Below are 26,495 nucleotides of genomic sequence, written 5' to 3'. Positions count from 1 at the left end.
CTTAAACCTGATAAGCTGGCCCCATATCTCAGGAATATGTTTGAGGATAGCAAGGACCGTGGCCAACTTCCCCGTGATCAACGTATCGCCACGTTGGTCACCATACATAAGGAAGGGAAGCTGAGGGATGAATGCTCTTCCTATAAGCCCATCTCCCTGTTAGATGCAGAACCCAAAATCCGAGCTAAGCTGTTAGCAAGTCGACTAAAACAGGTAATATGCAAATTGGTGCATCCAGACCAGTCAGGCTTCATGCCTCATCGCAATACGGCGCTCAACTTGCGAAGACTACATAGAGTAATGGTGCGACTGGCCACTATTCCAGAAGACGTTATAGTGGTCTCACTGGACGTACAATGGTGTTTGATACGCTGGAATGGCCATATCTAATGGTGGTCCTCAAGAAGATGGGCTTCAACCCTAACTTCATTGGTTGGGTACAGTTCCTATATACAGAAACGTTGCCCCAAGTGGTAGTCAACAACAAGATCTCTGAGGCATTTACCCTTGGCAGGGGACAGGGCTGTCCACTCTCGCCCTTGCTTTTTACTCTTTCCCTCAAGCCTCTAGTGGCTTGGATACGGAAAGACCCTTCCATTAGGGGGCTTGCGTGGGCGGAGGGGTGGGAAGACCGCATCTCCCTGTACGCAGAAGACATCCTCTTATATCTCGCCTCACCCCAGAGATCACTGCGAGTTGTCCTTGATATCTTCACCAGCTTTGTGAGAAACTCTGGTTATAGAATAAACTGGAGCAAATCGCTGTTGTACATTCTACATGGAGACCCTCCCTCCCTGCCACTGGGCTGTCCCAACTTGATTGCACCAGAGGGATTTAAATACCTGGGCATTTTCACCACCGCTGATGCCAAACTTCGCTATGAGCGTAATCTTCTTCCCCCATTACAGAGGTTCAGACGTGACGCCGCGACCTGGAGAACGCTGCCATTGTCACTATTGGGACATGCAGCACTTTTCAAGATGATGACCCTTCCACGCTTCTTGTACGCCCTGCAGAACTTCCCTCACCTGGTTCCGACTAGGTACTTCAATGACATTGAGAGCACCCAGAAGGACTTATTATGGGACGGTAGACCGTGTATAGACCTACACAAACTCACACTCGGATGGTATGACGGGGGCATAGGGCTCCCCCAACATCAAAAAATACTACTGGGCCGCCCATCTGGCAGCCGTGAACCACTGCACTTATCGTATCGGAGACAACCCTGGTTACAGAATGTACATGTGGCTACTCCAAGGGGCAACTTTAACAGGGCACTCTACTCCAGACCCAACAGGTACTCACTAACAGGACCCACAAAACACCCAGTCCAGCTCTGGCACATGGTAGGTTAGGCTGGGCCCAAAAGCTCACACTCGCCACTCTATTATGGGACGCTAAACAACTGGGCTCCCTCGGGAGGACAAGAGGTTTTGATAGATGGGACCTAATTGGACTATCCTGCATCGTGGATCTCTAGGGAGGAGATGGGGTGGTTTAATTTGCTTCACTCCAACAAACGCACAAGTTGGCGGATACAGAATATTTCAGATATCTACAAGCCCGACACTCCCTCCAAACTAATCTCCCCACAGGGTCTTCCCCACCGGAATCCTTCCCACTTGAGGACAGACTGCTTGATGGATACCTGCCAGACAAGGCCATCTCCCTCATGTACAAAAAACTCATTAACAATACACCGGATCCCCTTGTATCATTGAGGTGGGGATGGGAGAGGGATGGGCTAGAACTAGATGAAGAAGAATTGCAGGAGGCAGTGTCTTCCCCTAGGAAAGTTGCTATTTCATCTAGACTGCGACTTGTCCAACTAAAAATTTTGCACTGAATCTATATCTCTGGTCCCAGAATGGTACACATGGGCAGGGCTAACGAGGGGTTGTGTAGGAGACAGTGCGGACTTGAGGGCTCCTTTATGCATATTATATGGAAATGTTAGCTGATTCAGGAATACTGGAGAGAGGTGCATGAGTACTGTCTGGGTAGTTGTGATTCGGCCCAAAGCCAAAAGGTGCCTTTTGAATGTGTGGGAGCCCACGGAGCTTAACAGCAAGGGCAAACACTGGGCGACGCTTGGCCAAATGGTGGCTAAAAGAAATATTGCCCGTCTATGGGAAGCAACTGCGCCACCTACACTGGGAGCCTGGAAGGCGGACATGGACTGGAGTATGATTAGGGAAAAATCTGTTTATGTTGCACAAGGCTGCCCCCAAAAATGGATGGCTGTCTGGGATAAATGAAATGTATATTGTGGCAATATTTGTGAACCCCCTCTTACCCCCACCCTTGATGAACCAATATCGCCTTGATTCTCATGCCATTGTGATATTCCGTTCTGCTGTGTATAATGTACTATGACATGTTTTGACCTAATTCTCAGTTTTGTGCTGTGGCGACCCATCTCTAACTGTAATGTGGTGACCGAATACTAGTTAGTAAAACACAGAATAAAAAAAAAAGAATAACAGGTTAATTTAAATGTACGTTAGCTTATGCTACCATATGGCATCTTATCAAGTGGATCTACACCTTTCACTGAGGAGCACCAGCCACAGATATTCACTTATAGTAGGAACATCAAAGATTTAGCAGATTATGATTTGCACACCATTTCTCCATGTTCTTTTAGTCTCTGCCTCACTTATTCCCCCACTAGCTCTCATAGTTAAATTGGAAGATGATCCCATACTCAAACATCTATATAAAGTGCAGAAACACAGAGGGCTGCATTCAATCCAAAATGCAACCAGAAGCACAAAAGTCGCTCCCCTTCCACCAAAGATTCAATCTAATGATGCTCTTTATATTGTTGCAAATTCAACTCATTCCATTTTTCCTCTCTCCCTCTGCCTCTGTTTATGCAGCCTCGCTTTCGCTGTTACACCAGGCATAATATCCGCTTCACTGAGAACATGTTCTGTGCCAGAGGCTCACAATCTGATGCCTGCAAAGGTAAGTGATCATAAATACATGAGATGCCACAGCAGACAAATGTCATTCCAAAGCAGGTATTTCGATGCCCGACTATTGAACACTGGTAATACAGTGTACTCTTTGATACTTCCTCTCTTCAGCCACTATTGATTCTACAATTTAGTATACTGTATTAGAAATCCTCATCCTGGATAGGATTAGAATAACACATTTTTCTTGGAAATATAATTTGAATGTAAATAGCAGCTTTATCCCAAGGGTGATTGTAGCCTTCCCTCCCCAACTTCGACTTATTCTGAGTGCAAATTCCTCCAGGTAAAAGATAGAGGAATTAAGCGAAAACAAGCAATTGCAAAATTTAAAATGTATTCAGTAGAGCATTGAGGAGGGCAGGCAGGGAGGAATCTGCAGTTAAATAGAGTATCCACCAGAGTCTGAGGCTTTGATTTTACACCAGGAAGTCCTGAATGACTGAGCAGGCATAATGATGCTCTATAAAGACTTGAGAATCAATACAGTAGTGCCCGAAGAAAGAATGGATAGATGCCCATGATGCTTCCTGGCAAATGTCAGAAACCAGACCACTGTGAGATGGGCTGTGGTTGTGGCTTTCACCCTTTTATATGGACCCTAGGACTTTTAGAAGAATCTTTCTTGGCCAAAGCATAACACAGCTAGATACAAAGGAAAGCCCATCAGATTAAGGGTCTGTTTCTAAACAATCTTTATCTTCTCTGCTCTAATGAACCAGACCATTTGATTGTTTACCTGGTGTAGCATATTGCTATCAATGTAAAAGCAGAAGCTCGCCGAAGTACCCTCTCCTCCTCATAGGGATTTGGTGGACAAAAAAACGTGGGAATGTGGTGGTGCTAAAGTGCCTGACTCCAAGACGACCCTTGCAATAGGCTCACTATCTATTATTAACCACATTCACAGGACGCCATCGACCTCCACAGATGCCCGCTGCAGCTATATTTCCTATTTGAGGACCCGCTAATGTGATCTGACACTGGCATGGAGCCGACTTACTTAAAAAATCAGCAGCCAGCCTGGCTGCTGGCAGACGGGGATGGGGCAAGAAGGTTGGCTCGGCCTGGTGTTCGAGTTTGCAGCGTCTTTGCTGGTGCTGCCAATATTACTGGCGAGGCTGACTGCACAGCTTTGTGAGATGGCCTGGGAGCTGCATGAGGGTGGCCCTGCTGTGGTTTGAGTTACTGGCGGGGGGCTGGCTGTGTGGTTCGTAAAAGATTATCTGATGACTGTGTGTGCGGCTGCGAGCTATTTGGTGCTGGGTGTCCATGTCGGCACACTGTAATCCCTCCCATTCAGGCTCACAGCTTGGGTGAGAATGATGGGTGATACGCCAGGTAACGGCTGGGCCTGGAGAGATGATAATGCCCTCACCCCTGTTGAGATTGGTGTGCATTCATATGAGTCCTAGAGGCCCCGAGGGACAGCCTGGAGGGTGGATGATTCCCTGGCCTAGCCACCTTCCATGAGAGGGACCGATGAGTTTGCCATACTGACCTCTACAATTGTCCACATCCCTCCTGCTCTACAGCACAGGGGCCTTGCAGAAGGGATATCGCATGGGAGGTTTTTTCTACTCTTTTGGTTGCAACAAGGACCAATAATAGATATGAACATCAGAAATCACTACTTTAAGCCCTCAACAGTAAATGTAATGTAAATGTAAATGGATACTTGTATAGCGCACTACTCACCCGCAAGGGTCTCAAGGCGCTGGTACGAATACCGCTGTGGAACCCGCCCTGGCTTTCCCTGTGAGGCGTCCACTCCTGGGCACCCCCAAGGTGGAGGCCAGGCATCCTTAACGTTGTGGGGGCCGTTGTGGAGATTAAGCAAGCTATTGCCCAGAGTTGCAGAGTGGGACTCCATGATTGAAATAGGCACCGAGGCGAGAATTATCAGGTCCGTGGAATTTTGAGCCTAAGACCCGCCGAGGCGGGGAATTGAACCCTGGTCCCGGGCTAGACTGCTGCATCAGGGTCTGCCGCTCTAATCATTGAGCAACAGTCCCACTGACCCTGACTGTGCTTAGAGAGCCGCTCCTTCAAGCACAAAGATAGGCAAAGGAGACACCTGGCAGTCCAAGCTCCAGTTTGGGGACAAACGCATTGGCAAAGCCCAGCCACCTGGCCATGAATTATCCAGCCCAAGCGCTATCGCGTACACTGATGATATGAACATTAAAATGCTCCCACCACATATGCAGAAAAGCTGGACCTCCATTGATACTAAGCTGGACACCCTCACTTCCAGAGTGGACAAGATGACAACCACTCTCATTAAACAGTAAACCCAACTTACCACAGCGGAGACCCAGATTTCCACAGTTGAAGAAGTGATATGGGCAAAGTCTTGCGCCTTATCAAAGCTAAAAATGAAGACTTGGAGACTAAATTGAAACTTTTCTATAGTGGGCATCCCCAAGTCAAAAAACACAAGGAATATGATAGACTTATTAAGGGCTGATTCCGATTCCGGTCTGAAGGGCTCCGAACCATTTTGGGAGCCCTTCCGACCGCAACGGAATGTGCTGGGCAGATTCCTTTCCGACCGAGCCATTCTGAAGGGCTCGGTCTGAATGGAATCCGACTCCGATTTCCAGATGGCTTACGACGGGCTCGGAGAGCCCGTCTGCCATCCGGAAATCCTTCAGTACTCCCCCGGACTGTATCTGGGGGCCTACAGCAGGGCCCCCATTGGTGCGAAGCGGCCAAATGGCAGCCTGGGGACACCTATTAAGCCCCTCTGTTGATCCCTGCACCCTGTGGCAGGCACCTTGGGGTGCCGGCCACAGGGTGCAGGGATGAACTGCACCCCTGCTGTACACAATGCAGGCATGCATTCCGCTCGGAATGCATTCTTCCATTATGAAGCATATGAATGCGACTGAACAGGGTTCGGTAGCATCTTACTTGCAGGGACATAATCGACGACAGCAGGTCGGTCCGTTACGGCTCCTGACCGGTCCGACATCGGTTCAGCCCCTATGTGGTGACCCTCTTTAAATCCTTGTTTGGCTTTACTGCATTTTTGCCCCTTTTCGCAGTTGAGTGAATGCACTGCGCTCTGGGCCCTAGGCCCACCATAGGGCTCCGCAACAGCCAAATATTGCTAGGATCCTAAACTTCAGAGACTGCAATGCTGCTCTGTGAATATCACACTAACAGCAACCTCTAATGCACGAAGGATCCACTGTTTCAATCTACCCAGACTTTACCCTCTTGGTATAAGAGACACACTGCAAATTCCTGCCTCATAATCCCATGTTCAGCAGGGAAGCATTTCATATGCACTGCCCTATATCACATGTCTCTGCATCTCCCACCCCGCAAAATGCTTTGCTTTGACCTTCATGAAAACTCCTTGTTGAATAGTGGCTGGACTGTGGCCCTAGCTGTCTGCCTGGCGACCATGGCCAGAGGGAGGTGGCTAATCCGTATCTTCCTCCCTTGGGCTCTACAATTACCTTTAGCAAACTACCATCCAACATTCCTTGATGCCATCAATTTGCTCTCATCTGCCCGGGACACACACCCCCATATGAAGAGGAGGTGTTTGGCCAGCACCTTGGACTACCCCCTGTGGTAATACCCTTGATGTTCTGGGTGCACTTGGCACCCTTATGGTGCCTATTTTGTTGTTGTTGTGGGTGAGGGTTCTTTTTTAGGGATGATTCACTAGCAGGTTGGGATGGCTGGTGTGGGTGGAGGGGTGGGAATATAGCTGTGATATAGTTTTTGCAGTACAAAGCATATCGTACAATTGTTATACTGGATCACATTTGTGAGGCTTCTCATTAATTTCACCCCATATTACTTGCTTCAGGGGCACACACTCCACCATACACCATGTTCAGATCTATGGCATAGACCATGCCAGCTGTAACACCTATACAGTTCATTATGAGGAACGTGCGCAGACTTAACAATCCTTGTAAAGTTAGTCAGGTACTGGCGTACCTTGACTGCCATAACATAGACGTGGCCCTCCTGCAGGAGAATGAGACACACCGCAGTGCACACTCGCTGTGCACCTTTGCACAGATATGGAGTATCCAGAGGGCACTTGCAAAATTACTCGTCTTCTACTTCTGGCACTGCCATACTAGTAAGCCAAGAATTGACTTTCTGGCTCCTCTCTGAAGAAAATGATACACAAGGATGGTACAACCTGCTACTGATCATGCTGGGATGACGACAGCCGACTCTCATCAACACATAAGGCTTCAGCACAGACAAACCTGATTTTCTCCAGTAGTTCTGGCACAGATGTGTGACACATTGGCCCCAAGTGATACTCCGTGGGGGGCGTCTTAAGCTTATGCTCATTAGAAATCTAGACTGCCCCATTACTGCAACACACACACACATCATGCAGCTGCCCTCGCTCTGTGCCACACAATGGATTCTGGAGGACTAGTAGACATCTGGAAAGACAGGCAACCCAGCACCACGGAATGTAGGCACATTTCCCCTGCGCGTGGTACTTGGGTGAGACTGGATTACTGGCTAGGCACACAAGACGTCTACAGCTGGATCCATTCGATCGCACCCTCTTGGACCATTTGCCTGTTAAGCTGCCATTGGAGTTCCCATACTCCAGACATTGCACCTTTTCCTGACGTCTATTACCTCTAGCCCTGCTGTACCCCATCTTCAAAAGCAAGATCCAAACAGAACTACATATCTATTTCTGACTATCTGACTAAATCAGGCCTCAGTGGTCACTGTATGGGAAGCCGTCAAGCCGTACATATGCGGGGTCTGTACAGCTAAGCACCAAGGCATGTGGAAAACAATGTGGGGCAACCTGGATATACTGGAGCAAGACCTCCACACACTGAAGGAGCGATATGCTTGCACTGACTTCCATACCCTAGTCGAGATCAGAGCAAAGTTATCGGACCTAGCTGACCAAGAGGTCAAATACTCACACAAATACATGGTAACTAGAACCTATGGAGAGTCAGAAAGACCAAGCAGATCATTAGCATATGTAATGCGTCAGCAAACACAGCCAAAGGGTATCCTGCAATTGGTGGGTGAGAGGGGTGAGGCCCTCTTCGATGCTGCGGATGTATTAGTGGAATGTGCTGCATATTACTCCAGGCCTTATGACTCCCACGTATCCAGGTCCCCTGACGACTACACACCCTACCACAAGTGCATTACTCCAGCTTGGCTCAAGAGGCCTTGTAGGCAATTTTTAGCGACCCTTATTACCCCAGACCAAATCACAACAGCCTTCCCACCTGTAAGGCTCCAGGCAGTGATTTTATCAACCTTATTCTATTATTCTGGGTGCCGCTCGCAGTCAAATTCCTGGTGTACGCTGGTGACTTTTGTACGATTTTAAAGCCCACATTATCCCGTTTTTACCTGGAACTATTGGCGCATGGTGTCCTTTGTCTGCTCCTGACCCAGACCTGCCGCTGGACTGTAGTTTGGGCGGTTTAGGGGGAGCGGGACTGCGAGGACCAGAGGGACTTGAGCTTCGTGACCACGCGCACCGGGTGCCTCTTCCCGCCCCCTCCTCCCTGCTGACCTTCATAACACGACTCGCGGCCCCCGCTCCGCGGGGCCATTCGCAGTCAAATTCCTGGTGCACGCTGGTGACTTTTGTACGATTTTAAAGCCCACATTATCCCGTTTTTACCTGGAACTATTGGCGCATGGTGTCCTTTGTCTGCTCCTGACCCGGACCTGCCGCTGGATTGTAGTTTGGGCGGTTTAGGGGGAGCGGGACTGTGAGGACCACAAGGACATGCGCTTTGTGACCACGCGCACCTGATGCCTCTTCCCGCCCTCTCCTCCTCCTATATAGCCACACCCACATCCACGCACCCGGGACGAAGACCGGGGTGAAGCCCGGGCAAAGGGCGGGCCGTTTGAGGCCGTTCGAGAACGGTCGTGACCGGGACCGGGCCATCCCCCCAGGTCCGCTCCTTCTTTAGACCCTTCTCTGGTAAACATCAAAATCAACTGTGCCTGACGATGACCACGAGGGAAACTAGGAGCAAAAGCACGCTGGCAGCAACCGGCACTGCCAAAGGTACATTAGATAATTACTTTGTCAAAGCAGGGTCACTACTGATTGACGAAATCACGATCTTGGAGAGGCGTATTTCTCAAGAAATAGACTGGGTGAGAAGGTCCTCCATGGGTCCCTTGGCACAGGCTAAGAGCCCAGTTAACAGACCCAAGCGTACCGAGAACCCTGAGTCTAATAATGAGGTAATAAGTGTCAGCGAGTTTTCTGTGAATCCAGACTTGAGCAACTCCAGCTCTCACATTAGTGCGAAGGACCTCAGCGATTTTGTTGATCTGAGCTTGTTAAATTTGCCACTGGTCCAATCCCACCCTGTTCCACTCCCCAATCCTGACCATGCTCCCGTTGTGGTTAACATCAATGACAGAGACCCACTGCAGGGGGCAAGGGAAGGAGCAATCCCCAAAGTGAAAAGAGGGGTACAAAATAAAGGGGGAAGGAAGGCAAAAACTCTAAAGCTCAATCCTACTCTGGAGGTTAATAGTCATGGATTGAGCACAATGGGGAATTTGCCTATTGATAGAGCTGAGGCTACACCTATTGAGATCCCGTTTGTAGAGACAACGGAACACACTAATTCGAATCTCCTGGAGACCTCCGGCGAAGACATTACTCTTGCCGATATAGGATCTCTTCTGAGGTCCCTATTAAGTCCCCTAGAAGCACGGCTAATTAAGATGGAAGCCAGGCTAGTGAACATAGAGAAATCGACAGTGCAACTAGCCGATAACTTTAAAGTAGATAGCAAACTAGATAGCAAGGGTGGTAGAGGGGGGGTAGAGACAAAGAATAAGAGGGGTGTCTTAGCTACCACCAAGGTGGGCAATAGTGTAGTAACCATAGTCCAACAGGCCAAACCAACCCCCTCCCAAGGTATGACCACGCAGTCCAAGACTAATGCTGCTATCCCTAACCAGCCTACAGCTCATCATGCACAAGCATTCCCTTCCCAAACCATGTCCAAGCAGCCTAAGGATAATACTCTGGTTCTTAGCCAGCCTCATAAAGTAGCAGTACCAACAGATGAAGCATTAGGCAATGCTAACAAATCAAGAGTAGTGAACTTGCCACCGGAGGCGAGTCCCTATACAGTAATTTTAGCGGGGGTTCCGGAGTTAAAAACCACTTTTAAAGAATCTACCGCCCCTTTAAAGAACAAGGTGGTAAATTGGTTATCTATGTATAGACCTCTCCCGCAAGGTATTACGAGTGAGGTCATTATGGTAAGAAGTGTCCCATGGGTGGGCAGTTCAAGACAATCCATCAAAGGAGACTGTGTCCTGATTAGTTTCAGAGATCCCATGACCGTCTCACACATCTGTAGATGGTTCCCCGATGAGCAGGGGAGCAATATTCAGTCCCTACCCCTCTCTTTCTTTTACCCCCGGCTGACATACGCATGTGAGGAGGAGGGATGGGGTAGCCTCCGGGAGAGGGCGGGTGGGTGGGACCCCAGAGGGAGAGGAGACTTTCACTATCCTAGATGTCAACAACAAGCGTACTTTACACCAAACACTGAGGAGGAGGGTTGGGAAATTTGTCACGGGAGGGGAGGTGTTTGGAGGGGTAGAGAGAAAGGAGACTATCCACCACCCTATATATTTTCCTACATCTAATAGGTATAGCCACTTAGACATGGTAGATTGACAGTTCAAGTGTAATGCTAGTGAGCACTACTGCTACCCTAGGGAGGGTGTGGAGGCAGATATTATATCCCCTAAATTTACAACGGATCTAATGGTAGAGACTGGGCAGCCTGATGTTCCATCACACAGTTATGTTATGTTATGTTATGTTATGTGGTTTTTTTATTAGGCGCACAGATGCTCCAGCTAAGGAGCGTCCTGGCGCCCGACAAGGCAGCTACACAACACAACTAATAAAAACAGCACAAGCAAATGACTAAGGGAATAAAAATGTTTTCACGGCGCGACGAAAAGAAAGCAAATCGCTCATAGCGCGAATTGCCGGGGGTAAGGAGTTCCACAAAGCAGCGGCCCGCACTCGAAAAGAGCGTCCACCGGCCCTGCTTCGCTTAAAGCGCGGTACCACGGCCAATTCGAGGTCTGCCGATCTTAAGGGTCGTGCTGGGATGTAGTTGGCCATGAGGGTCGTAAGGATCGTTGCCGGGGACCCCTTCAAGATCTTATAGGCGACGCAGAGGACCTTAAACTGAATCCGCTGTGCCACCGGAAGCCAATGCAGCGCTCGTATGGTGCTGGAGGTAGGACAGAATCTTGGAAGGCCTACCACCGCTCTCGCTGCGGCATTCTGGATCCGTTGCAGGCGCCCGATTTCAGCTACGTTCAACCCGGCCAGCAAAGAACTCGCATAATCCAGCCTGGAGATGACGGTAGCTTGGATCATGAGTTGCCGAGTGGGGGCATCGAAGAACTTTAGCACAGGACGGAGCCCACGCAAGATGCCGAAGCAACAAGCAGCCGTGCGTTTAGTGTGGCATGCAAATGTAAGGGAAGGGTCCAACCAGACCCCGAGGTTCTTAAGCTCGGCGACTGGGATGGGAGCAGAACCCAACTCCTCCGGCCACCATCTCTCTCCCCACAGTTCCGGTTGTCTACCAAATACCATCACCTCGGTCTTACTAGCGTTTAGCTGGAGACAATTGAGCGTCATCCAGCTAGCGACCGCCCTCAGTCCTTGTTGAAACCTGGGAGCGTCGACTTCAGCATCCCCGCTGATCGTGACCGCTAGCTGGGTGTCATCGGCATATGACACCATGGTCATACCCCATTGTTTGACAACCTCAGCTAGCGGCCTTACGTACAGATTGAACAGCGTAGGACTCAGCGAGGAGCCTTGGGGGACGCCCAGGTTCAACGGATGGAATTTTGACTGATAAGGTGGGACGGTCACGCTAAAGGCCCGGTTGGTTAAGAACGACCGGAACCAGTCGAGAGCAGTGCCGGTAACACCAGCCTCCTCTAAACGCTGCAGAAGGATAGGGTGCGAGACGGTGTCAAAGGCAGCGCTTAGATCTAATAGCACCAGCGCTGCCGTTTGTCCCGCGTCAAGCACGGAGCGAAGGTGCTCCACCATATAAAGCAGAGCCGTCTCCGTGCTATGACCTGCCCTAAACCCATTCTGCGTGGCGTCGAGTATATCAGCTCGACGGAGATGTTCCGAGAGAGCGGCATTTACGTGTGCCTCCATCACCTTGGCCGGCCACGGCAAGAGTGAAATAGGCCGATAGCTCTCCGGCTTGCTCCCATCCAGGCTAGGTTTCTTCAGGATCGGACGAACCATGGCTCGCTTCCACTTCAGTGGAACTACGCCAGATGTAAGTGACGCATTGACCAAGGAACAAAGCGGAGAGATGTCATGTGCCGCCAGGTCCTTGAACACTTCAGGGCAAAGTGGATCCTCAGGGGACCCAGACTTCACTCTGCGGGCCAAAGTGCCTAGGCTATCAGAGTTTAACAAAGGTAGAGAACATAGTCCCTCAGATGGTGGTGGTGACAGTAAGGAGGACAACCAAACCACTGCTGACCCGCCCCTTATAATCAGGGAACTAGGGGAAGCATCAGGAGATTTGACCCCAAAAACAAGGCCCTTGGGCAGTGCAATTGATAACGGCCCCTCCCTAACCCCAGCTTCGAACCTAAAGCCACCATCTCTGATGTTAATTTCATGGAATGTGGCTGGCCTGGGCAACAAGCTGGAACAACAGGAATGGACTGGGCGAAGGACGAATACTCTCGCCAAGGCTTCGTGGCATTTTACATTCCTGCGAAATGGGGGGCAGGGGCCGTCCTTCTGGAGGCCTTTCAACCTGGGTGGCTACCCACCTGGGCTGTCAGGCTGTACATCTCCCCCTGGCTTCAAAGGATATATTAGTGGTGTTGCTAGAATGGATAGACTCCCGTAGACTTGCCGTGATAAATGTATACTCAAGGCCGGTAAACATATCACGGGAATCACCTACTATTGAGGAAGTATCAGCTTTCCTCAGCGAAATTCCTAAGGGGATCCCATTTGTGGTGGGTGGGGACCTGAACTCACATTTCGAGCCCCTTGCAGGCCTCCTGGATGGGCCCTCCTTGGAAGAGGACGCAAGGTGTCCAGTTCCCTCCACGGTGGCTCCTCCGCCCAGAGCTTGGACCCCACTTGCCCTACAGATTACTGCCCTTACTCTCAAACATGGTGTTAGAGCTTGCAATGGGCGCATCAAATCTGATATTCCCAGCAAACATACCTTTAATAGAGCAGGCAGGGAGTCCCTACTGGACTATGTCCTAGTACAACTGTCCTTGTGGTCGCATATCATCGACTTCAGGGTGATAGAAAGACCACAACGCCCTAGAATTGGACTATGCTCTCCCTGGCCAGGAGGGTAGGGACTATGCTACGGTGGTGGCAAATCCAGGGCTTCTATGAAAATAACAGAAGGAGAATAAGGTGGGAAAAATTAGTCATTAGTAGAGAGAAGCTTCCCAGGCTTTATGCTAGACTCATTCCAATATTGGAAAAAGTGGGTATCCTAAGTGAGGAATCCAGCACCCAGGAAACTCACAAATCACTGTATTTGGCACATGAGGAGCTCATTAGGACCTTGGCGGCAGACCTCTTTTCTGAGGGACAAAGCAGAGGTGGCGGGTCATACCGCAATACATGGTATAATGCTGCATGCCTCAAGGCGAAGGGAGATCTCCGGTCCTGCATTAAGGAGGGCAAAAGCAGACTGGAGATACAGGCCAGAAGACGGGAATATAAGAAACTGGTCACCCAGGCTAAGATTGAATGGGACCAGGATAAATGGGAGGAACTCTCTAGTTCTCTAGCTACCAGGGACTACCGTATGTTCTGGCGAATTGTTAATACGGGATCTGAGCATTTAGCATCGGCAATAGAACCGAACATTGCGCCAGGGGTATGGCAAGAGCACTTTCAGTCCCTCTGTACAGTGGAAGTTGGGGCTTCATCCTACCCATCCCCAACAACATTTAGCCACCCCGAGGGGGACCCCTTTACAGAAAAGGAGGTGCGAGCTGCTATTGCGGGACTGTCAACAGGCAAGGATCCTGGGCTGGATGGCCTCCCAGGCGACCTGTTCAAACAGGAGCCTGATGTATGGGCTCCCTATCTATTGACAATATTTAATGCTGTCTTGCTGGGCATGGAGGTCCCCAGTACTTGGCTGGGTGCAGAGGTTGTTCCTATATTCAAGAAGGGTTCGCCTCTGCTCCCAGCCAACTACAGGCCCATCAGTATAATAGATGTGTCCCAGAAGCTTTTTGGTAGGCTTATATTGGATCGCCTCCAGAACTGGCTCGAGGAAACTGCCACTCTGAGCCCATACCAGGCGGGATTTAGAAGGGGGGTGTCTACAACTGATCAGATATTCCACCTAAACCTTATTTACTGGAGGACCGCACTAATCGAGGGGGGTAGCTTGTACACGGTTTTCGTGGACCTGCGAGCCGCCTTCGATTTGGTGCCACGATCCAAATTATGGAGTGTGCTCGCTGACTTAGGGGTCCCGGTAGACAATCTTGCCATTCTGATGAAATTGCATCAGAATAATTTTGCGCGTGTCAGGTGTGGCAGAAATGGTAATCTAACGGAAAGATTCCCCATTGACAGAGGGGTGAGACAGGGCTGTGTGCTTGCACCGACCCTGTTCTGCCTCTTTGTCAACGGGGTAATCGCCCACCTGACCAGGATTGACGACATTGATGCTCCCAAATTGAATGGCAGCAGGGTGCCCGCTATTAAGTTTCAAGTTCAAGTTTAAGTTTATTGCTTGATTAATTAAAATCATCACAATCCCCCCCCCTACATAAAATAAGTGAGATTCATATACTCGAACAGCAAGAAATATCATTATGCAAGTGCTCATTTTACATCCGTACTCTTTCTCTCATACATTTCAAGTGTATAAAATTCTGTTATTATAAAATCATTCTAAAACTATGTTTAGATCAGATTACAGCCAGAAAATTAAAATCATATACCAACCAGATTAAAAGTATAGGAATATGTTACATGCAATTATGGTTAAAGATCATCCGCTTGCAATAGACAGCTGTTGACTAATCTCATAAACTTAACTCCTTGGCAAGACAAGATGCATGACAAGCCCTCCAGCCAGCTTATCACTGCTTGTCTGCTAGAGCGAATGTTCAGATTGATAAAGATCGCCTTTAGGTATTGTCTCCTTTGGGTCAACTTGGCTGGACAGGCGCACAACAAATGGGCCAAGGTTTCCTTTTGGAATCCACATAAGCGACAACGTTCTGAGTTAAAACCTGTCACCCATGAGGGGGATAAATCTTTAGAGACATACACCCCCATCCTGAACTTTAAAAAGCACATCTTTAAATAGGAACTAAAATGGGCAGATAAGTAGGCTTGTGGCTTTAGAGACCTGTATGAATTCATGACTGTCCATTTATCTTCCAATAAAGATTTATTTTTGCTTGCGACGTTCACAGTTTTATTAAAGGACACTCGATCCATCTTGTTGTCCCAAGCTGGTTGGAGTTCCAAAGTGGCCAAAGATGAGCTCAGATAACTCCCCCAAGAATTTGGGGTATCTTGCTCATTCTGTGACCTTACTTCGTCCCAGCAGAGTCTATTTAGAGTTTCCGCTTCGGATAGCCGGAGGGTGTGGCAGAATTTAATAAAGTTACTCATTGCCCTGTATTTAAGATCCTGAAGCCCAAATTCCAGTCTCACCTGGACGGGCGAAGCACATTTTGGCAAATCAAAAACTGCTTTATAAATTTTTGACTGCAATTCGTTCTGGAGATGGGAGTGTTTGCCGCACCAGGGGACAAGGCCGTATGACAAACTTGGTTGGATTTGAGCAGCCATTACTTTTAACAAATGCGAATGGTTAGGGCAGTCCAATTTTTTACTCAAGGAACTATAAGCGTAGATCAAGGACTGAGTCTTTGCCTTGAGGGACATTTTGTGTTCTTTGTGACTTGTGCCATGCCCAATTATTACGCCCAGATATTTATACAAACTTTTTTCTTCCACATGGGCGCCCTTAACCCTCCATTTGAACTTTAATTTCCTGCTGTCAACCAGACGAACGATTTTTGTTTTGTCTTTGTTTATCTCTAGCTGTTCCGAGTCCAGATAGGATGCCAGGTTGTTTATTGATCTTTGTAGTCCCACTGGGGTTTGGCTTAACAAGACAATGTCGTCTGCGTATTGGAGGATTGCGACTGGTTTGTTGGCCAGTTTCGGGGGATGGCAGTTTGGGTTATCAAAGTGTCGGGCGATATCCGATAAATACAAATTAAAAAGGCTTGGGGCCAAGACACAGCCTTGCTTCAGACCACTTTGTGTAGGAATATTTCCGGTGGTGCTCGACCCGTTTCCCAGCTTGACTCTTGTCCAGGTGTCAGTATACAAGGTTACAATAGCGGTGAGGAGTGCATGTGGTATACCCCATCTTTTAAGTTTATTCCATAAGTGATTCCTGCTCACTCTGTCAAAAGCAGATTTGATGTCCACGAAACAGGCTAAGAGGCGGACTTTCCCTCTTTGCGCCTGTTCCGTCAATAGAGCTAAGGTTGCAAGGTTCGATTGAGTGCCCATGCCTTGCCTGAATCATGTTTGGAAGTTGGGTATGATGTTTTGTTCCTCCATCCAACGTTGCAGATGGTTCAATAGGCACGAGGCGTATAGTTTGGCTTCCACGTCAATTAAGGAGATTAATCTGTAATTCCCTGGCTTACCATGGTCTCCCTTTTTGTGTATGGGGTGTATGACAGTCCCCCTCCAGGAAGCTGGGATGTTAGAATTTACATAGATCTCGTTGAAGACTGGTGTTAGAATTTCAGACCATAACTCTGGGTTATTCCTGAAGATTACGTTTGGAATGCCGTTTGGCCCTGCCGCTCCCTCGGACTTTAATTTCTTTATGAGGATTTTTAGTTCTTTCTCGTTTGTCAGAGAAGTTTGCTCCTCAAAAGAGGAGTTTAAATGGTCTGAATTAGCTGTTGGAATTGCATGTCTCTGTTCGGCTTGTGCCTCCTTTTGGTTGTGATGTTGCCCCTGGTGTTGTTGTTCTAGATCCTTCCTGCGCTGGTTGAACAAGGTCTTTACATGGTCTGTCCAGATTTCTGCACCAATTCCTGCCTGTTGCTGAAGTGTTGGGCCCATTGTTAACGCGTTAATAATCCCCCAGAAATCGCTACTGTTGGGTTTTTTGCTAGCTTTTAGTAATTGCTGCCAGATTGATTCTTTATACTCTGATTTTACTTTCTCCAACTTCTTGTTATCATGTTTGCGGACGACACCCTGCTGCTGTCAAAATCCCCCACGGGAATTCAATGGGTACTTGATGGCTTTTTGAAATTTTGTACAGAGAGGGGCCTTGAGATCAACGCTTCTAAAACAAAATATATGATCCTAAACCCCACCCCTTCAACACGCCCTAATCCCTTGCTTGGTTCAGTGCGATTAGAGAGGGTCTCTACATTTGAGTACTTAGGAGTAACCTTAAATGAGAATATGACATGGGGGACACACCAGATTAAGGCAAATATGAAACTGGTGCAGATAGTGGGTGGTATCTCCAGGATGGTGAACAATTCAATATATCGTCCACTTGTCCCCCCTTCATCCAAATTTATAAATCTCAGGTACGGGGGGCAGTCACTTATGGGGCTGAATTGTGGGGCCACACTTCTGCCCAAAACCTCATGATCCCGGAAAACAAATTCATCAGGCAGTTGGTAGCTCTCCCACCAAGCACGCCGTTACTCCCTCTGAGATTAGACTTGGGAGTTAGACCAATTGCAGAAGAACTGGGTCTCAAACCTTTAACTTTTTGGCGAAGATTATGGAGCAGCCAAGAACTCATCAATTACAGGACCGAGCTTCAGGAGTTTTTAAGCCTATCAAATGCCACCCACATCCCATGTCAAAGCTATATAAAAAGGTCATGTGAGAGCCTGGGCCTCTCAGAACTTTGGACTGATCCAGCAAATGCAAGTAGCAGGATCCCACGCAAAGTACTGTCAAAAGCTTATTACGACCTAAAGCTTACCATAGCTTTGGATAGCACGCGAGAGGGATCCCTGACGAACCTATTTATTCAAAGCAAAGACTTCTACTTCTTGGAAGGTGTTCTGGATGGCATGACCCCTGTGCTAACCAGGAAGTTATTTTTGCAGTGGAGATATGGCACATTACCCCTCAGGTCATTCACTAGTTCTTGGTCTTTGCCTCCAACCACAGAGCACTGCCCGGCCAGTGCGCATTCTCAAGAAAATGACTTACATGTGGTTCTCTTTTGCAAAGCCTATCAAAGAATAAGGAAATATTGGCTTGTCCCCCTCCTCAAAAATTTGGGCTTCAGACAGTTCTTCCCTGCGTACAGAATCTTAAAGACTGATGTGTCACCTCCAACTGTGTTTGCAGTGGCAAAGTATCTTACAGCAATGTGGTTCACTCGCACCCGCCTTTTGAAGGCGGAGGTGGATTTTTAATAACTACAGCCTATTAATGATTTTAACCTTCCCTGAGGATGAACTGACTCACATGTTGTAGTCCAGCTTTTATAACTAATGTTTAATTGATCTGTATAAATTATTATGACTTTGATTGTCTGTACATCTTTGATGATCTAATAGATCGAAATAAAGTTTGAATTGGTATTCTGACACCACACTTACTTCAAGTAGTCAATGAGGCACTACAGGAGGACACCCTTCCCCAATCTCTTGGAGAGTCTGTACTAATACCCATTCTGAAACCGGGAAAATCACCTTACTGCCTGGACTTGTAGTGCCCACTATCCCTAGTCAATATAGACACAAACATCCAGGCAAATCACCTATTGCTTCAAATTCAAGATCTGTTCCTCGCTGAAGAGGACTTGTCGAACAAGTGGAAATCTTTGCCACCGTCTCTAGTTGGCTAGATGATTTTTTTGCCCAAACTTCATTACTTGTTTAACAATATCCCCATCCCCTGTCCTAACATTTCTTTATGACACTCAGATCACACAACAACACTGATCTGGGGAACAGCCATGTGTCCGTTGAGAAGTATTAACCTGCCATATGATCATGGGGAATTGGCAGCACCAGACTTTGCACATCAACCCCTTAGCTGCTTGGCCTTTTCCCCCCCAGTGCTAAGCCTTTTTTCTTAGCTATTTGGGGTAGTTTGCACTTAGGCCCCTGTAACTTTTTGACTACATAAGGTATGCACGCAAAATTTGCGTCCTTTTCTTCCAACATCATGGGGATTCTAAAGGTAACCAGGGTTTGTGGATTCCCTGCAAATGGTATCAAAAAGGGGTTGTTGTGCTGAAATAACCATCTCCCCAGCTTTCAGGGACAATCAGACTTTTGTCAGAAAACCAAATTTTTTTTTACACAGTTTGCTATTTTTTGTGCATTCAGACTCCTTCCAGTTAAGTTTGGAAGTGAGTATGAGAGCAATAATGGATCCTAGAAAGCTATACATTTTAGAAACGTAGACACAATTCTGAATTCAGCAAGAGGTCATTTGTGTAGATCCTTCAAGTTTTCTTTATAGAAACTAACCATTGAATATAGCAAAAATTGAAAATTAGTTAAAAAAAACAACCATTTGTATCAACGTTTTCACCTACAACTTATTATGACAGCTGTTTAAAAGCAATATACCGTTGCACCCGCTGGACCTTTCTGGTTCTGGGGATGTATAGGACTTGTAGGTTCACCAAGAACGAATGTTTTTTTATTATGTACCGGGTATATAGCAATTCATTTGGGAAAATATATACATGGAAAAATCGGTATGAGAGACACCTTTGTATTTCTGAAATTGGAACAAATTATAGAGTTTAGAAACAGTAGATATTTGCACATTTCCGAAATTGTGAGTACCCATACTAGCATGAGAATTATAGGTCATTTTTCAAAATGACTTCTTTTTTACACATTGGCTTTCATTTGGTAGGCAGAAATGCATCAAAAGTCAATAGGTAATAACAGTTGCTCTACAATTCTGTGTTACCCTAAGTGTCCCGATAAAAATGGTACCTCACTTGTGTGGATAGGCTTAGTGCACGCAACAGGAAACGGCTCAAAATGGAAGGTAGACACACTTTATTATTACAGTAAAAACTGACCCTTTTTTTGCAAAGTGCCCCGCTGTAGATTTTGAACCCTAGCTCTGCGGGCACCTATGAAAACCTAGCAAACCTATACATTTTTGAAAACTAGACGCCAAGGGAAATCCTGGATGGATGACTTGACTGGCTCCCACTAGGTTCTATTACCCAGAATCCCTTGCAAACTTAAAAATATGTAAGAAAATCCCCACATTTTGATCACATTTCTGTGGTGGAAAGTTCTGGAGTCTGAGAGGATCCACAAAATTCCACCCACCCCATGTTCCCCAAAGTCTTCAGAGAAAAATAGTACCTCACTTGTGTGGGTAGGCTTAGTGTCCGCGACAGAAAATGGCCCAAAACGCAATGTGGACACACCACATTTAAGGTACCATTTTTCTCAGAATACCTTGGGAAATGCAGGGTGGGTGGAATTTTGTGGATCCACATGCATTCCAGAACTTCCCACCACAGAAATGTGAGGAAAATGTGTGTTTTTTGAAAAACTTTGAGGTTTGCAAGGGATTCTGGGTAACAGACCTGGTGGGAGCCAGACAAGTCACCCCATCCTGTATTCCCCTGGGTGTCTAGTTTAAAAAAAGTGTATAGGTTTGCTAGGTTTCCCTAGGTGCCAGCAGAGCGAGGGTTCAAAATCTACAGCTAGGCAATTTGCCACAAAAGGGTCAGTTTTCACTGTGAAAATGTGGGGTGTCCACGTTGCGTTTTGGGCCGTTTCCTGTTGCAGGCACTAGGACTACCCACACAAGTGAGGTACCATTTTTCTCAGAAGACTTTCGGGAATGCGGGGTGGGTGGAAGTTTGTGTATCCATGCAGATCTCAGAACTTTCCATCACAGCAATGTGAGGAAAATGTGTTTTTTTTAACTAAGTTCGAGGTTTGCAAAGAATTCTGGGTAACAGAAGCTAGTGAGAGCCACACAAGTCACCCCATCCTGGATTCCCTTCAGTGTCTAGTTTTCAAAAATATATAGGTTTGCAATGTTTCCCTAGGTGCCGGCTGCGCTAGGACCCAAAATACCCAGGTAGGCACATTCAGAAAAACAAAGTTGGTGCCTAGTGGCCTTTCTGCCATCTTGGGGAGGGGGAAATCAGGGGTTATTGCCCCAATATGCCCCCGACGGGGGTAGAAAGACTGTGCCTACTCTTTTGGGGGGTCGGGGCATTGGGATGAACCCTCTGGTCAGCCCCCACCCCTGCGTATAATAAAGCCAGTATATTCGCTGGAGCATAGTGAGCTTTCTGCCCCCCTCGGGGGGCAGATCAGTGGCTATTGCCCCCATCTGCCTCCTGGGAGGGGCAGAAAGAACGTGGCATCTTTTTTGGGGTGGGTGGGGGCATTGGCATGTCCATTCTTGGCAGCCCACACCCCGAACTTGGAAAAAGAAATCCCTGGTGGCTAGGGGGCTTTTTGGACTACTTATCGCTGTGCACTCTTAATAATGTCTCAGTTCTTGATACATTAACTTGCCTACCACTGGCTCAGAGTGAAATGCAAGGATACCTACTCTTCATTCCTACAAGAGCTGCCTAGGTCAAAGACCCTGACACTACTCTTCACCGCCCAGACTCAAACACTTAGGGCCGGATTTATCAAGGTGATGCATCACCCTTGTGTCACAGAAGAGGGTGTAAGGGCGACGCAGACCTAGAGAGATTTATTGAGCTGCGCAAGCCCACCTTGTGTGGCCCTGCAGGGCTTAATAAATGTAGAGTAACGCAAGACAGCGCAAATCTGCCGTCAGGAGGTTTACTATGGGTGGAACGTGGGGGTTCCCACGCATCCAGCCATGGATTTTGGCACATTCCCAGATTTACCATTAGTGGTAGACCTGGAAATGCGTAGAAATGCATTGCCTCCCCAAGTGAGGCATAACAAGGAGAAGGGAAACATCCTAAACAATGAAGTTTTAATTACTACTCACCTGAACAACGAAGTGCAAACAACGACAAATGCGGAACAACGAAGGCATGAACAACGACTCTTCTAAACAACGATTCCCGGACTAAAAATGCACTCTTCAATCTTGGAAACGCAATTCACTCTTCTACGCCCTATTCTGCGCCAGCATTCTTCTCCAGAAGATGACCATGTGTGGCTTCCTCTCCGTGCGCGCGGGGCTGGCCAAGTCACCTGGTTTAATCAGTCAAGCGGGCACGTGTCACAACTTTTTAGAGCGCAGGTTTGCAGCATGCGAGGAGACACTCTCCAATCATGAGAAGTGAAACTTGCCATAACGCAAATTTGGGTTTCATGTTTCTCTTTAGGCACGTGAAGTCATCAACACACCTAACCCTCCTCACTGATTGTGCCTTTCACCAGCTGCAACCTATGCCAGGGCATGTGCAAATGAGCAGGCGAAGGAGGCCTTTTCTATTGATCCATGGAAATTGGATCCGTCTCACTCTCAAGGAATTATGGCAGTATTTCCAGTTAGTGTTTCATGTGCTGCTAGTCTGTTCAAAATTCAGCAGCAACGCACTGTGCCTGGCTGGAGGGCAGAGCAACCGGGCGAAGCATTTTAGCCTCTCTTATATTCGTGAGTGCTGTTGACACGAAGAAATGCACAGCACAGTTCTAGCACTGTAGCAGGGCTACTTTGATTAATCAGTATTTTTGTTCAAAAAAAGCAAAAGATCATCAAATTCCAGTTTATTACGGACAACTGTGAGTGAGGCTTCTGCAGTAAGCCCTGTAACCAGATCTCTCTCGCAGAAGGGAAGGAAGAGCGGTGAGGGATATTCGAGGAAGAGAAAGTAGAATTTAGCACCAGCTTAGCTTCAGGTGTGTGTGGGTAATCGTGTTTATTTTTAGGGTGGGTGTAATTAGTTTTTAAGGAGTGGAGCGATCGGGGTAGTAGATGTAAAGCATTTGTTTAAAACACGCATTTCTATACCACGAAAAAACGTGATAAAGGAATGCGTGGAAAAAAAGTTGTGGTTTAGACGAGGTCGTGGTTGCGACCTCGTTGTTAGGGAAGTCGTGGTTGTGGAGCTCGTTGTTAGAACATACAACCTAGGAGAAATATCTTCATTTCTCCTTGTTGTTCCTCTTCCTATGTGTACTGCATTCTGCAGCACACATAGAAAGAGGAAAATGCCTCTCAAGGGCCGTGGCTTGCTGTCGAGTAAGATGGCCGCAGCCTAGAGGAGCTCCGAGGGAGGAACAGACTCCCCTGATGATCCGCTTATTAATCCGCACGTTAATTTTACCCCAAAGACGCTTGCATGTAGCTGAAAGTGAGCGCAACACATCAGTCCAAACCCGGCAATTCTCCGAAGTTTGAGGCGCCGTAGAAAGGGCGGAGACGGTGGAAGCCTGCTGCAGCGGCTCCCGCCGGGGGACTAAATTGTGACGCAAGCCCATCTCCAGAGTTCTACGTCCGGCATATCCCACCTGACGTTCGTGGCTGATTGGTGGTTGTCGGCCGCAGGTGCGGAGAAGTTGGTGGAGGCCTGTGGCGCGCACGACCCACTTCTGCCCTTGGGGCATCAACCAGGTACAGACCCCTCCTCCCCCCTGAAAAGCGTGGACCCCGAACGCAGACCAGGGCCTGCAGCTGACACACGTTGCTGACAACAAGCGCGGGGCCGGTCTGACAACGCGGCCGGGTTTCACACTGAACCATCTGGGACTGGTGCCTGGTGTACCGCTGATGGGAAAAGTGGTCTGATACCCAGATTGAGGCCGTGACTCTGAGTGTAAAATGGCCCACCTGGAAAACGCAGGAGAAGAGGGGCATCCATTACTGGGAAACGTACGGTACACTATGGAGTGGCGCAACGGTCCAGGTGGTGGCCAGAGGGGACAAGCGGCGTCCACTGACTCTGCCTGACTTTGGCGCCATGCTGGCATTGCGGGTCGACGGCCCCTGTGGGCCCGCCTAGTACATGGCAAGAGACGGGGCATCCGGGCACAGCTATCCCCTCAGGCAGCAACCGAAAGCTCAGGCGGTGCCGCAGACTGTTGCCCCCCAGTAAATTGAGCCGTGCTGAACAACGGGGATATTGGAGCGTATACCTGTGATATACTGCGCAGGCGTCACCCCTGGAATCACCCTACAAGACACGAGATCCTCGTGGTCAGATTGCGGTGCGGAGGGAATACCGACAGCCCGCACGGGACCGGTGGCCTCGCAGAAGGCGTCGATTACCGACTGGCACTCCACTGTCCAGCACAGGATGGGGGCAGGGGCCCTCACACAACCTCTCAAGGTAAACTGGACAAATTTGCGTACAGTAAAGAGTTTCCCCCATTACCTCAGCACAAAGACCCTGCTGACAAGGCCCAGGACAAAAGCGGAGCAACTAAGGTAACGCTGGAAGATATAATGTCAGCCCTCACTAATGTCCAGTCGACGGTGGGATCGATCTCTACAGATGTTACTTTCCTGAGGGCCGACTTTCAGATGATGACCGCCACAGTTGAACAAGTGACTAAGTCTTTAACGAAGGACACTACTGCTTTGCTCAAGAAGGTGACTCAGCTAGAGGCAGAAAACAAAAGCATTTGGTAAAACTGGACGACCCGGAAGGGCGCGCCCGTCGTAACGTTAGAATTACGGGCATTCCCGAAAGCAAGGGGGGCCCTGCCATGGACCTGTATGTGAAAGAAAACAGACTGCAACCCAGCGGGCTCTCTTCCTTTTTCTCTGTAGAACATGCACATAGGGTGCCGGGAGGGAAGCCTAAACTCGGGGGCCCCCACCCCTACTGGTCCTCGCCCGAATTTTCAATTTCCAGGACAGGGATGCCATACTACAGACGGCGTGGGTGGCGCCACCATTACGCATCCAAAACTCGACAGTGTCCTTCTTCCCGGATTACACAGCAGCTGTGTCAGCAGGACGCAGGAGCATCCTGGAAGTTAAAAATGAACTGAGAGCCAGAGAATTGCCCTACTTGATGCTGTTCCCAGTGAGGCTGCGGGTTGTGGCAGATGGAAAAATTTGGTTTTTTGAGACACCTGACCCCGACTGGCTAGAGGCATGGCGACGAGTGGAAGGATCCGGACGGCCAGACATCCGGCGGAAACATCACAGGGCAGAGGAAGATCACAGAGACCGGGAACAAGAAATGGAGGGGGGCCACCAGCAGCAGGAGGAGGCTGAGGAATTAGATATTGTAATGCAGTTTGAAACCACATTAAGGAAATATGCAGTGACGCAGAAATGGACTCACTATCGCTGAGAGATGTTAACGGACCTCTAAGTAAAATTGCCTCGGACTTCTCTCCCCCTACACGCAAGTAACAGTCATGGGACTTCGGATCAAGCACTCTGCTGAGCTGGGGTGGCGGGCAGTTTTGAGTCCGTCTGGCAGGGAAGCAGGGCGGGGGGTGTCGGAGGGGGGACTGTTTCACTGTTTATGTTTGTTTTTTGCTATGGCTTCAAATACAATACTCGGATGTGCATCGCTCATATGCAGTTCACGACACATGCATTGCACCTATGATCATGCACTATATCTAATACACTTCACCAGAGATGGTACTATATGACCCACGGGGCCCTACGCCAGGAACGTGCTCCTTGACTCAGGTGGCACCTCTCTACCTGCTCACATGGAAAGTACGTGGCCTGGGAGACAAAATTAAGAGGGGCTTCGTTCTGCAGTGTATCAAACAGAGCTCGCCGGCATTAGTATTGTTGCAGGAAACACACCTTACTGGCACCAATTGTAAAGCGATGGACAGATGGGGATACAAAATGATAGTGCACTCAGAATTCTCCTCAGGATCCCGGGGGGTAGGTATTTTGGTTAGTAAACAATCCCCACTTACAGTACATAACACCAAAACTGATGATCAAGGACGTTTTGCTGCCATAGTAGGTCAGTGGGAGGGACGATCTATCAACACAGTCTGTTTACATCCCCCCTTGCACTACACACGATTACACTACCGGCTCTTAGGAAATTTTCGCTTGACCTCCTGGTGGGGGAGTTATTGATTGGATGTAAATGTAAATGTGTAAATGTGTGTGTCTTGTAAAGCGCACTGCTACCCGGAGGTGTCCTGGCGCTATAGACCGCTGGGGACCCCGTCCTGGCTTTCCCTGTGAGATGTTCCCTCCTGGGCATCTCCAAGGTGAAACTAGGCATCCCCGGCGTTTGTGGGGGGCCGTTGTGGAAATGAGGCAAGCTAATGCCCAGAGTTGCCGAGTGTGATCCCTGGTTAGAGTAGGCACCGAGGTGAGAATTATCAAGTCCGCTGACCCTGGTTCTCGACCATGTCGCGTCGGGAATTGAACCCTGGTTCCGGGCCGTCCTCTGCTTCCGGGTCTGCCGCCTCTAACCAGTGAGCCACACCACTCCACTTCGACTGGAGGGGACTTCAACGCCACTATAGACGGGATTA

At 48.4% G+C, this 26,495-nt stretch overlaps 1 protein-coding gene across 9 annotated transcripts in view; it reads left to right on the top strand.

The window, feature by feature from the left end:
- LOC147729834 (complement factor B-like) overlaps window positions 1-26,495 on the top strand; it is an 877,333-nt gene that overhangs the window by 766,744 nt on the left and 84,094 nt on the right. For all 9 annotated transcript variants that reach the window (XM_086954737.1, XM_086954730.1, XM_086954734.1 and 6 more), the window contains one exon: window positions 2,886-2,973. In XM_086954737.1, coding sequence (XP_086810863.1) covers window positions 2,886-2,973 — 88 coding nt within the window. The remainder of the gene's footprint in view (window positions 1-2,885; window positions 2,974-26,495) is intronic.

The sequence above is a fragment of the Lissotriton vulgaris genome, chromosome 2_1 (genome assembly GCF_964263255.1).
Source record: "Lissotriton vulgaris chromosome 2_1, aLisVul1.2, whole genome shotgun sequence".
NCBI lineage: Eukaryota > Metazoa > Chordata > Amphibia > Caudata > Salamandridae > Lissotriton > Lissotriton vulgaris.
The sequence above is the reverse complement of the archived record's forward strand: the minus strand, read 5'-3'. Positions and strand labels throughout refer to the sequence as shown.